This window comes from Amblyomma maculatum, chromosome 5 (assembly GCF_055883805.1).
Source record: "Amblyomma maculatum isolate TAMU_Amacu chromosome 5, ASM5588380v1, whole genome shotgun sequence".
Classification (NCBI taxonomy): Eukaryota; Metazoa; Arthropoda; class Arachnida; order Ixodida; family Ixodidae; genus Amblyomma; species Amblyomma maculatum.
This window is the reverse complement of record NC_139348.1, coordinates 148,451,052-148,462,458: the sequence shown is the minus strand read 5'-3', so window position 1 is coordinate 148,462,458 and position 11,407 is coordinate 148,451,052. Positions and strand designations below refer to the sequence as shown.

The 11,407-nt window shown below is 45.7% G+C and overlaps 1 protein-coding gene across 1 annotated transcript in view; it reads right to left on the bottom strand.

The window, feature by feature from the left end:
* Window positions 1–7,839: 7,839 nt before the first annotated feature.
* LOC146189903 (transmembrane protein 114) overlaps window positions 7,840–11,407 on the bottom strand; it is a 101,406-nt gene continuing 97,838 nt past the window's right edge. The window contains 2 exon segments of the mRNA XM_084604643.1: window positions 7,840–9,225; window positions 9,967–10,064. Of these exon segments, the coding sequence (XP_084460769.1) occupies window positions 8,959–9,225; window positions 9,967–10,064 (365 nt within the window). The 3' untranslated portion in view covers window positions 7,840–8,958.

The following is an 11,407-nucleotide window of genomic DNA, read 5'->3' as shown; positions in this document are numbered from 1 at the left end:
TGTATCTGTTGCTGGTACTTCTGTATTCAGTGAGCAGCGTGGGAATAATGTGTTGTTTTTGATTGGTTATATTTGCATGGAGGAATGTAATTTGTGATGTGTGTGGGGGCTCATTGGAACTGCACATTGCTGGCACTCGTCTGAATTCTACTCTGGAGTGCCAGCACGTTCCACATGTGATGACAATTCCAACCTACAGCAAAGTTGTGCCTGTTTTCGAGGCAGAAACTTCATATGCCAGTGCTCTGCGCTGCTCTCTTAGCATTGAGTTCCGATGTCTTGCCCCTGACAGCTTTTTTTTCTTGTTTCTTCCAATATGAGTTATTTCGTAGCACAGTCAAATTGCTCTGCCTAAATTACAATTTGCAATTTCTACTGTTCAGTGCTTTCTTGCACATTCATGGCTTTTGAGCAGTTCACATTTGAAAAGAGAGAGGGTGCTATCACTAATTACCTTTGTATTCAAACATGGATGGTAAAGCGAGCACACAAGATTTGCTCTGGTAGCCTCGAGGAGTGAATTTGGGGGTATTAGCTTTTCATGTACCCACCTGGCATGCAGAGGGCCTGGGTTCAAACCCCAATGGTGTCGAAATTTTTGTATCGAATTTCTATTTTCTGAAATACTTCTTTGGAGGAAATAATTAAACTAAAATGAACTAATTAGCATCACTTTGATTTTAGGGGTGAACTTTGTATTCAGAAAATGAAGGTCTTAAACTAACAAGCTGAGTTCCGTTTTTAAATTCATTGTCGGCAATGCAGTTCGAAATATTTAACGTAAAAAATACTAATTTTTTTTAGCACGAAAAGCAGGCTTCTGGTAATGTACATATTTAAAATGGCGTGTTATGCCGTAGAATCAGTAAACATTATTTCTGGGACCAATATCACGTCCAGCGACCCAGTTTCAACAATGCGCATTGCAGGAAGTTTGCTTCACGACCTAAACGGTATTTTTTACATTAAGCATTTCGAACTGCATGCTGGTTTATTTATTTATAGATACTGCGATCCGGTACAGATCATAGCAGGGTGGGAAAAACAAAGAAATACAAGCATATAAACGCACTCAAATTCATAAAATTTGCAGGCATTTTTCAAACATTAGTAAAGAACTTTGAGTTACAGTTTCGCTATTAAGTTTATTCCATTCCGTAATTGTCCTCGGAAAGGAAGTTTAGAAACTGGACTCTGCTTCTATTTCGACAGTTCATTTCACATAATATTGGCCCTAAAGTCAAAATAAGAAAGTTTATTACATACTTTCATTAATTGCTTGAGTACTGAGATTCGTACCGGGTTGGACAAAAGTAAACTGAGCATACAATTTCCTTCTAAAATTTTTCACGCCTTGCATAATTGAAATTGGCAGCCGTGGTATGTGCGAACCGATAGTAGATTCCAGTACCATTTCACTTGGACAGATATTGTTTTCTCATCTCCAGTGCTAAAGGCGTGATTTTAATTTGAACGAAGAAGCGTGCTCAGTTTGCTTATGTCCGCACCTGTACATAATGCACGCTTTGCTGTACAGGGATAGATTAGATTGATAGAACATAAGATAGAGCGCGCCTCGTACTCTGTCTTATATTTCGCCAAGGGCGAAGTTACTATGTCTCTTCTGTCGCGGGACGAGCTCATAATGGGATTAGTACTCCGTGGCATCATCTCGAACCATTGTAAAAGCTGTAGCAGTTAGTTATATTAGGGCAGAAGATATACACGGAACAATTTCCATCTTTACTTACCGCAGGCATCATTTCCGTCCCTAGTGCCACTGCCCCTGCGTTTACAGCGTTGCTTTTCCGACGTGCGCAGCTTTACATCCTTTGCTTTCGATAAACATTTCTTTATTTTGTTGTGTTTTCTATTTTATGGTTTTATTTCTCCTTTTTATTGTTTCAGTTGTCTTCTTTTTATTCGTCTTTATAATTCTGAGCACACGCGGAGGCAGGCTAGCGCGCTGCGACTGCGATCATGCGGCCACGGACTTTATTCCCTCCTCAACCCCGCAGTTGTCCTTTCACGGAACACCTCCCCGGCGTCCTTAGAGTAGAAGAGGGGAATTACCGACTGGTTCTCGGTAAATCTCCGTAGTGATTAGTACACTTTGTTGGGGCGCACAAGTGTGGTGGTGGCGTAGACACGATTCGCTCATTTTTCTTACACTTGCGGCACGTCCTGTCCACGCGACTCATGGAGCAAGAAATGCTTTTGCATAAAAAAATATGCTGGCCACAGTGATGTGTTCGATAATGGCGGCCAGTATGGCGGAGCCCTAGTGAGGACTGCATTTCCGCTCAGCTTTACTCCGGCCACTACCTATAGTGAATATTACAGAACCGCGCAGCTTTGGTGTGCATGCGCTGTGCGCCATGTGGCCAACATAGAATCCCTGTAGCACGTCACGCCCTCTCTGGGGAGCCGGTGGCGATCATCTCAAAAGCAGTCCGTTCTCCTGCGCCGGTCGTCACATTGCCCTATCTTCTAATCTAGAGAGGCCGGCCTGCGTGACATCATACCAGCTGCAGCGAGGTTTCTGACTGTCCACGACGAAGCTTCTCGCAAGAGGCCCCAGTCTACCGCTGTCCGCTGTACCATCGTATATAAAGCTCTTGCTGCAGTAGCAGTGATCCCAATGACGCTTTGGTGGAATATTTCCTGGAAATGACGTCTCGACCAGAGCCCACACACGTCCCGTTGGTTAGATTCTGGACGACGTCAACAGGTAGCTGTTTATGAGCAGTGCAGTTAGCCGCAGATGCCACCCTGCGAGCGAGCTATCTCGAAAGTTTTTTGAGCGATTCTAAGTACGTTCAGCCACGGCCGATAGTGCGGCAGTCGGCTAACTTCCTAGGCCAGTCGGAATAATATTGCCGAAAGCACATCTTGTGAAGAAGCCTACTTCCAACCATGGTTCTTTCGTCACATCTTGGGACCGAGGTGGGCGAAGTTTGCGTGTTTTCCTCTTTCGACGAGGTCCCCTGCGTGCCCCTCGCCGGGAGCAGAGGCGCACGTTGTGTCATCATCCCGATGTAAACGAACAGGCGGCAGCTTGCCTTGACCGGCCGAATATGCCTTGGCGCACTTCCAGAGGGCAGGTTTTCCTTTCGGCATTACGGCGGTGGCACGGAATGCGCACCACTACGTGAATTTGACCGACCATTGATCGCGGCACTCGAAGACTTCGGGAGAGCGCTCAGCCGGATTCCGACAACTATCGCACGTTGTAGGCTAAAGTGAAGAGCTTCACTCTCTCCGAAGCACCTAAAACGCTGCACTTGACTTGCGTTTAAGTGCGAATGCACTATTTCACGAGGTCGAACCGGGATTTCAGGATGTGCGCTACAGATACTGCGCCTTTCCTTTCCTGTAAACCAATTACTAACGAGTAGGGTATTAAAAATGGTAAATAGAGGTGATGGTAATTAATAACGAATACTAATAAAGTAATAATCCATATTTAGTGGAAAAAAGAATAAAATAAAAACTACATATAACAAGAATCAGTAAAATAACATCTTGCTGCGCGCCATGTCAGACCACTCCAGGATGCGGGTGAGCCGGGTCCTTCTACTGTATCGGCCGAAGGAGCGCGCCGTGTCCGGCGGGCTGAGTTGGAACGGGAGGCAGACGCCGTAAACGTGAACACATTGCCTAATGTGCGTATACCGTAGAGCGTAACCAAATCAGAACTTAGAGCAAAAAACAAAGGAATGGCTGCCAACAGCTAAACCGACTTAAACCCTGCTTTTGCACGTCTAACTCGGTTTAACCTAGGTTGAATCCCTGCTTATTTTATCTGTTCTGTTTCACCATCCTCTTGGCATTTAATGATCGGCTTAGCAACGTCATGCCTTATTCAAGGTAGCAGCTACTTTAGAATGATGCCAGAAATGCTCATGCTGTCGTGAACAAAATGTGTCCCGCGACGGCTCTGATTGGTCGAGGCGGGATGACGTCCTAGAGGTCTCAACCAATCACAGAGCACCACCATAGTATGCGCGAATGCGTACCTGCTATAATTGGGCATAAGTCAATCAATGAGCAATTACTAGTTAATGACTAATAATTACCAATTGACTAATTAAGCAATTCATTAATTACCTAACGACTGAATAATTATGCCAGTTACGTTGCAGAATGCGGTATTCAAGCTTTCGCCTTTAGTTCCTCGTAATTTTTGTTTAAGTTCCATAACGTTTGACAAAAAGGCACATTACAGCTAGTATAGCATTAAAAACTAGGACATTCAAGCTCCGCCTTTAAGGGCATGAGGTGATAGCGGTTCCTCGTCCGCCTACTGGGCATCCAAGAGCACTTCGGGAGGTTGATTCTTATTCCACGTTCCACCCGATGTCGCAAAAAAAAAAAAAAAAAACAATTCGAAGGATCAGTACTTGGCCATGTCAGCCGCCAGCTACCACCGTCCAGCGCCATATGCCCGTTTTAACGCTATCGTATTATAAACAAACATTATTCTAGCAACATTATAAAACATTAAATACAAACATTCTAGTGTGGATTCTTCACTGTTGTTATGTTACAAATTAATAAATAATGTATAAATTGTATTTAAATACAATTTTAATGTTCCGATGTAAGCTACACATAATGTTCGTTCTATTAAGCAACGTTGTAAATATATTTCAAGCACTGAGTCGTATCACTCTTTCCTTTTCAATTAGCAAAGATTTTTTTTATGTACAGTTGCTTGCAACTCAACCTCTAAGATGGTGTCTGCTATACCTTCAGTACACTCATTGCCCCATTATTTTATTAAGACAGCTTTTCTTCTTACCCATTCGCCACTATCACTCATGGGACGAGTAGAGCCTCATTGATGGATGTAAATGTTTGACGCCATGCTATTTTTTTTTTTTTAGAGGTGAGTAGGAATTGCATGTTGTGCTGTGTTATGGTTGTTGTTGATGCGGCTGTAGGAAGAAAAAGAAAAGGCGCAGGCCTGCTACAGCCACCTCGTGCGGAGAGAGGAGGATATAGAAAAGAAATAAAGAAAAAGAGGGAGATAGAGAAAGACGCGCGTCACAAAAGCCGTCGTCCGCTTCTGAAGCGGAGGCAGGTGCAGTGACGGCCTACAACAGGTACAACCGCCGGTAGCAGGCTAGTCCCCGCCGCAAACGGCAGGGACCTACCAGTTCCAGCCCCGTAGGATTAGGAGCAGCCACCCCAATCGCTGTTTTGTGGACTCCAGCTCGTGTCACCCTCATTGGTGCAGCTTTGCAGTGTTGAAGTTGCGTACCGCTTTCAAGAACGCTGTATTTATGTTGGGTTTATGTTACATTGATGTTATTCAAATGTTTATAGAAAGGTTATTCTACAGTTTATTTTTAAAATTCCTAAAGCGTTAGAAAAAATTACTTTAAACCGGAATACCGTTCAACTGAAACAAAATTTCAACATTACTGCAACAGATCCCTCTCGCAACAGAGCCGCGAACCTCTCTCTCTCTCTCTTTTGCTTGTTGGTTTTTTAAGCTACCGCCAGGGGCGCTATTTTACGTTTACTGCAGCTAAGCTGTTTAGGCTCCTCCGATGTTGCATGCCCGGCGCGTAGTTCCACGTGTTGGATATATGCAGAAATTCTCATGGTCCATGACCCAGCAAACGAAGAAACACCTCAGTTTATGCCTGCAGTCTCGACGAGCAGTCATAGACATGTCGACATTATTTTTCCCTTTTGGAATACCCGAGTGGCCCACTAAACACTCACCTGCTTTTAAACTTCATTGGGCAATAAATGTTGAATAATTTTCATATTTTCTGTGGATTGTTCAAGTTGCTTTTATTTCAAAATGGTTTTACAAACACACATTCACAGTACACGAGTCGCTCGTGTATAAAAAAATGGAATGCAACACCTCGCGGCCTCGGACCACAGTTTGTGCGCAGCGCATATCTCTTTGCTTCGATGAATGCGTTAATTTTTTTAATTGTTTTTATGGCGCAACAGTCATTTTAAAGACATGTAATCACATATACCAAAAGGTTAGTCGCAACAACGTACCCGGGCCATGTTGTACGGAAATTTTTAGCTCTTTTAGTCCATCACTAGTCTGCTAACCATGTGCAAGAAAAAAAAATGGCTTAAATTCCGTTTGTCGTCTGCGAACCCATGATGATGGAACAGCGGGTGAAATACATGCATATATCCTGGCAAAATTATATAGCTAACCATCCATTCCTGTTAGTTGAGCGCACACAATGCACACACTTTGTCAACAACACCAAAGGCTACACAAAGCTAATGCTTCTTACGTCTCAAGTTACTGTCTACGGTGACATTCTGCTCTAGTTTCTTCAGCGTGTTGAGCCATCGAGCGCACACAGCGCTCACGAAACGGGGCATCACGTGACCGTGAACACTGGAACGAATAAAGCACACAAGAACACCTAACCCTAGTGGTGAGTAACGTCCGTGGGACCTGTAAAGCAAACTCTCTACACTGGTGTTGCCGCACACACAGGGCTGGCGCGTCTGGCGACCGCTACGAATTCGGCCGCCTTCCCCCAGATGGCGCTACCGGCGCATTCATGAGTATTACTGCGCCGGGCGCTGTTAAATGGACCCCGTCGTCCCTGATGTAGTATACAACTTCGGAATTAAATTATACACACATATAAAAGCAAAACAAAAGACGCATAGTTATGTGCCGTTCATTCGTAGCTTCGAAACGACTGACTTGACGGAACAGGGACAACTAGAGTGACATCGCCTTTTAAATGTGATCCAAGTCAGTCGTAACGATGCTCTCGCACTTGGAAAATTAGGCAAATAAGTAAGGAAGCTTTAACTAGCGCTAAAACGGCGACAGGTCTTATTTTTGATGTTGGCACGCAGAAAATAAGGACGGAGACAAAAAAGTCCCAAAAAACAAATGACACCAGACAGAAGGTGTTGATGGCATTTGTTAGCTTTCTACAAACCAGGGCAGCACAAAATGATGTTTTACAATCCGCGCATAAGCTCAAAGCATTTTCTTTTTCTGGATGCTTGGTTTCATCACTTGGTCGGCGTCATTTGCCTCAGCATAAGTATAACAACCTGACACCGATGTGTCAGTCGCCATAATGTTGGCATTCGGGAGTACCAGGGAAAGCTACACCTTTTTTTATGATTAGCTCATATCGCCACTTGCTCCGACTCACGTGCATTGAGGAAGCTATGGGCAGTTTATTGCCCTGGCAGTATTAACATCAGGTGCAAGACGTAAGTCTTTTAAGGTCATCACTCGGCCTCGTATCCTACACTAACAACTTTAAGGCACTCGAGAAATGCTTTGAAGATTAAAATTTCAGGAACGCGGTGTCGTCGTACACGTGTAAACTTACGCCGCCTCTTGCGCGCGCTTATGCTGCACCGCGCGACCAGAGACGCGAAACCATGTCGTATAGATACACGTGCACAATAAGTACAGTCATCAAGTGTGCCCCGGTTCGTACGTTAACTGTCAAGGTCGCAATAACGATTTGGTTGCTTGTTCTCTAACAGGAGGGCGCTAGTGCTCTTGTTTGATTATAACCCCCCTAAGCAACACAACACCATCGTGTCTGCCGAGGTTACGAGATATGAGGGACTTCGAAGGGGCGGAAAATAAAATGATTAGGGTACTTAACGTGAGAGTGAAAACTATGTACAAAACGTGCTGCACGGGAGAAGGATATTTTACATCGCGACGCAGCCGTATAAGTTGTTTTAGCCCCAGTCACTCGCTCAGAAACTTCACCGGCAGGAGGCACCTTTCCTGCAGCAAGACACAGAATGACGTCACGCAGTAATGCGAGAGAGGGTGAAGGGTCGGCTGCTTGTATGACGTACAGAAAAAAAACGCCTTAGTCACACAGAGCTTATTTAGGCGGTGTAATATCTAAGAGCCTATTCCTCGCTTACCTGCATCACCTCGCAACTGTATGTACAGGAACCATCAGTGTGTATTGTTCTCGCAGAAGTAATCCTTCAGATCTGACGACGGAATCTAGTTTTCCTTTAAACTTTGGCAACGTTTCAAGCAAATATTCAATAATGTCCGTTGTCGGGCTGTGCACATACACAACGGACGTTTTTTTTTAACGGCTGTTATTTCTCTCAGTGATAACAAAATAACATGTATGCATAATCCTATTTTACTGGAAAGATGGGGATCACTAGTATTATCCACACCGTAACACTGGAAAGTACCCTTGTCTCGTCCAGGCCAGTTGCGGGAAGACATCATCTTCACCTGTTCACCCTAAAGAGGTAGACGCCTCCTTAAATCTCTCCGCGACCCCATTATTTCGGTGATTAGGTCAATGTTAGACATAATGAACCTTTCTCAGCATTTCAATGAAGGAAATCTACCCGTTTGTTCAGACCGGAAGGAAAGATACCAGGTAACGATTCTACAGTTTTGGTCTGTGCTTTCAGTGTTTCAGCTATAGGGCAGGACTGGCTTGAGCTCAACCCCAACACCTAAGCTTGCCGCCTAGTATGTCTTCCTTTTCATAATTACCAGCCAGGTTGAAACGGGGTAAAGTACAGGCGTGGGCATGAGGCAGCACCAGGAACCTGCCTTCGGCGAAGTGGCATCTACGCTATAAGCCAGAAATGGTTAAGACGGTACTAACTGGACCACTTACTCCTCGCCACGAAAAATTATTCGCTGGCGCCACCAATTTGCTGACCTATCCCTCTGCACTTAGTCTCGAAGAAAGTAATCGTCGCTCTTTAGGACACTAATGATTGTGGCAACGAAGTTAGTTCGCAATGGACTACCTCCTTGTAGCATCTACAGTCCCCTGTGGCTTAGGACGCGCCGAAAGCCCGCGAAAATGCCGCGTTGTCGCAGCATCAGGAAATGTATTCCGCTCGGTCTTCTCAGAAGGCGGCAGCGTCTCGACGGTGTGCGTGAAGAGATGAGTCTGGAAGAGGAGCAGGGCTTGGAGGTGGTGGTCCTCAGTATCCGTACGGCCCGTACTGCGAGCCGTGGTGATAGGCATACGGTCCCGGGTAGGCGGCGTACCCGTACGGCTGTCGCTTATCCGGGTAGACGGGCATCAGGTATTGCATATTCTTTGCTTGATCAGCCTTCTTCTCGCGGCGCAGACACCGCGCCGAGGCCAGGAAGAGGATTCCAGTCAGCAGGCTGGCACCCACGCCAGCCCAGGCCAGCATGTAGGACCAGCCGTAGGAGAACTCCGTCACGCCCTTGCGCCGCAGGATCTGAAGAATTGAAAGAAGCAAGATGGTGGTTCCGCCCAAAGTCACGGTGTCTCGATAGCTCACACCACCTAGTTCGTGCTGGACAAACACCGTACTGTTCAGAATTTAAGCGATACTGAAGGCAAATTGTAGTCAGCTCTGAATTGATATATTATCGCATTGCAACCATAAGGACAGCTTATAAATTATAAAATATAGACAATCTAGTAAAGGTGCCCTCATTACCAGCCTATTTCTCCAATGAACAAGGTTGTGTAGACTAAGTTTCATCGCAGGTTTCTGAAGATAGGGGACGCCACAATTCACTTCAAAATGGTGACCTCAGGGCCCAGTTTCAGCTTTTTTGCCATGAATTCGTCTCAACGTTGCGTGGCTCGCAAAATCACGTGAGTGCTGCCACATTCGATTTAAGGCCGACAGTCATCAGACTCCTTTAACTGACGTGAAGTTCATCAGTGTGCATGAATTCAATCTATATTCTTCTCTCTCTCTCTCTATCTATCTATCTCCGCTATTTTCGTATTCTTACGGCATTACCCATCGCGCAGAGCAGCCAGTCTAACATACGTCTGTTTGCTTTCCAACTCTGCCGTCGCCCTCTCTCTCTCTCTCAAACAAAACCTCATCGTGATCAGTGTCTCACGGTTGATCTGGCTGTATTACAAAGATTATGGCCGCTATCACGAGCATTCCTTCGTCATCCCAAGAATACAGACAGAGACTGCGCGTGCAGGCACTTACGGCTGGCCAGGCGTAGACAGACTGGCTGTCGTGCAGCTTCTTGAAGTCGTAGTATTCGACGCCGTGCCACAGGCCCATGGCGCCAGCCACCGTCAGGGCTGCAACGGGAGGCACACAACGTGTTAGAATTGGTTCACAGGAAGGGAAAGACGCAGCATATCTGTCACACTTGTTTCTGTAGACACCTGAACCGCGCTGTAGGGAAAGGGGGGAAGGTGGGAGTGAAGGTGGAAAGAGAAATAGGGGCCGTAGTGAAGGGCTACGGAGTAATCTCGACCACCCAGTGATCTATAACGTGCACTGACATCGCACAGCACACGTACGCCTCTTCGTTTCGCCTCCATCGAAACGCAGCCGCCGGCGGTCGAGATCGAACCCGGGAACTCCGGCACAGTAGTCGGGCGTCCTACCACTGTACCACTGCGGCGGGGTACACAACTTAACCATTTAAACCAGCCCAGCACTTTTCTTAGTTGCGTAGTGTAGGGCTGCATGACACGCTCATACAACGAAGCGGCTTGCAGCGTGTTAACCATTTAAACCAGCCTAGAACTTTTCTTAGTTGCGTAGTGTAGGGCTACATGACACGTTAATACAATGAAGCGGCTTGTTTATGCAAAAACACCCGCGTACTGCGGTTACAATGAAGATTACAAAGAACCCCAGGTCGGAAATATTCCGCCACCCTCTCTACTCTCTCGTAGTTGGCCGTGTTGCTGCATACGCACATCGTATATGTAAAGTAACCATGAATCGAAAACATTCAACTGCGCTTACAGTAAACAACTCACAAAGAAACGCGCTCTTACCGTACCAAGACCGCGCAATGCCGTTCATGAATAGTTGCAGTGCATGGAGTCGACTTCGAAAGCCGTTTTAAACATGCATCGTGTGTCTCGCTCACTGCAGCGCTGCCATAGCTGACCCACACCCAGAGATGCGGCGTTCTCCTGCTGCGGAATTCGGTGCTCGTGTAAAAGTGTGTTCCTCGTTTATAAGTGGCACTTGTAGTGTAGAAAACGAGACGAATGTTTGTGTGATATCACGCGTTTTTTTTTTTTGTTGTTTTTTTTTTTTTTTTTGCGAGAGTGTAACTGCAGCAGTAGTATAGAATAGTGTTCTACTTTATTCTGCGTATATTAGCAAAGAATGGCACAAAAATTTTGAGGGACACTACAAGTCCACCTTTAAAGGTATGACGCGATGGCGATACTACCCGACATATAAGGTCCCGCTTTAATCAAGACGTGTGACCACTATAGTCCAGGTGTAAAGTGCCTGACTCGGCATGTACAAGAACACTGGAAGGTTTATTTTTGTTCCACCTGCTGCGCTGCCGAGCGGGCGACACGGTGACCCAGTCGCGCCGGCCGCTTGCATTTGTGAAAAAAAAAAAAAATGCTTTAGTATAGTTTATTCGTGTAAATAAAAAGTCACTGGA